General features: G+C 53.7%; 1 protein-coding gene across 2 annotated transcripts in view; it reads left to right on the top strand.

The window, feature by feature from the left end:
* lmna (lamin A/C) overlaps positions 1-1490 on the top strand; it is a 36363-nt gene that overhangs the window by 29519 nt on the left and 5354 nt on the right. For both annotated transcript variants that reach the window (XM_015403956.1, XM_015403957.1), the window contains 2 exons: positions 371-496; positions 566-786. In XM_015403956.1, coding sequence (XP_015259442.1) covers positions 371-496; positions 566-786 — 347 coding nt within the window. The remainder of the gene's footprint in view (positions 1-370; positions 497-565; positions 787-1490) is intronic.

Here is a 1490-nt window from a genome sequence, read left to right as displayed (position 1 = left end):
CCTGCGTTCACGCCCACCACCAACACACTTCCTAGCAGACATGACGCTCAGTCTGCTGACACCAGAAACCTTTCTTCTTTCTTTTCCCTTTTCTTTTTATTTATTATTTTTCTCTGGCAGGCTTTAAACTGCCAAATCATCAAGGTGTGACGGAGGCTTTAGAACATAATAGGAAGTCTGACAGGAACCCGGAAGCTGCAGAACTGATTAACAAAAGCAGAGATCAAATCTTTGATTGAATGAATCTGCAGGATCATGAATGTTTGTTCAATGTTGGTCTTATTGTTATTTTAAGTGGAACTGTTGAGAATCTGGAGACCCGTAGAACTGAACCCAGTCTGGTTCTGATTCCTCTGTCTCCATTTCTCAGCTGGAAAATGCCCGTCAGTCAGCGGAGAGAAACAGCCACATGGTCGGCGCCACCCATGAGGAGCTGCAGCAGACCCGCGTCCGTATGGAGGGCATGACCACCCAGCTGACCCAGCTGCAGAAGCAGGTACCGGTGCCGCCTGCTGCCGTCTGTCCCTCAAACCGGCCCAGGTTCTGATTCTGCTCGTCTCCACAGCTGTCGTCCAGCGAGGCCCGAGTACGGGAGCTGGAAGAGGCTCTGGCCCGGGAGCGAGACATGATGCGGCGCCGCCTGGAGGACAAGGAGCGGGAGATGGCGGCGATCCGAGCCCGGATGCAGCAGCAGCTGGACGACTACCAGGAGCTGCTGGACATCAAGCTGGCTCTGGACATGGAGATCAACGCCTACAGGAAGCTGCTGGAGGGCGAGGAGGAGAGGTGATTGGCCGCTTCTGCCTCTGTTGCAGGGGTCTTGCTAATGAGCCACACGGGCCTTTCTGGAAGCAGTTTGCCTTATTGGACCGGATCTGAACCAGGTTCTACCTCCACAGCAGCTCCAGAAGGGAAAGAACTTTAGACCACAGCAACGTCCTGCTGGTTGGGTTTAGTTCTTATGTCCAACCAGACCTAAGACTGACTTCCTCTGTCTGTTCCTCTGTCTGTCGGGCCGGTTCTGGTCCTCTGGACGTCAGCCAAGCAGGTGGTGGTTCTTAAAGAACCTCCAGGTGGAACCTAGTCGGGAAGGTTTCAGGAAGAACCTCCAGGTTCTCCTTATTGCTTCCTACCTGAGATCTTTGGACTCTGTGGGTCGGCCCAGTGAGGCCTGTCAGCAGAACCTGCAGCTGCTCTGCATCGACCATCAACCAGAACCGGAATGGATTCAGATTTCCTGGAACTGGAACCTGGATCAGGTCCAGGGAGACCTAAAGATTCCCAGGGGGAACCAATCCATCTAAACTGGTTGGACTGGGTGAAACGGTCCCTCTGAACTGGTTTGACTGGGGGAATCAGTCCTTCTGAACTGGTTGGACCGGGGGGACTGGTCCCTCTGTACTGGTTTGACTGGGGGAATCTGTCCCTCTGAACTGGTTGGACTAATCCCTCTGCTCTGGTTTGACTGGGGGAACCATTCCCTCTAAACC

Source organism: Cyprinodon variegatus, unplaced genomic scaffold (assembly GCF_000732505.1).
Source record: "Cyprinodon variegatus isolate N-32 unplaced genomic scaffold, C_variegatus-1.0 Scaffold1600, whole genome shotgun sequence".
Classification (NCBI taxonomy): domain Eukaryota; kingdom Metazoa; phylum Chordata; class Actinopteri; order Cyprinodontiformes; family Cyprinodontidae; genus Cyprinodon; species Cyprinodon variegatus.
The sequence above is the reverse complement of the archived record's forward strand: the minus strand, read 5'-3'. Positions and strand labels throughout refer to the sequence as shown.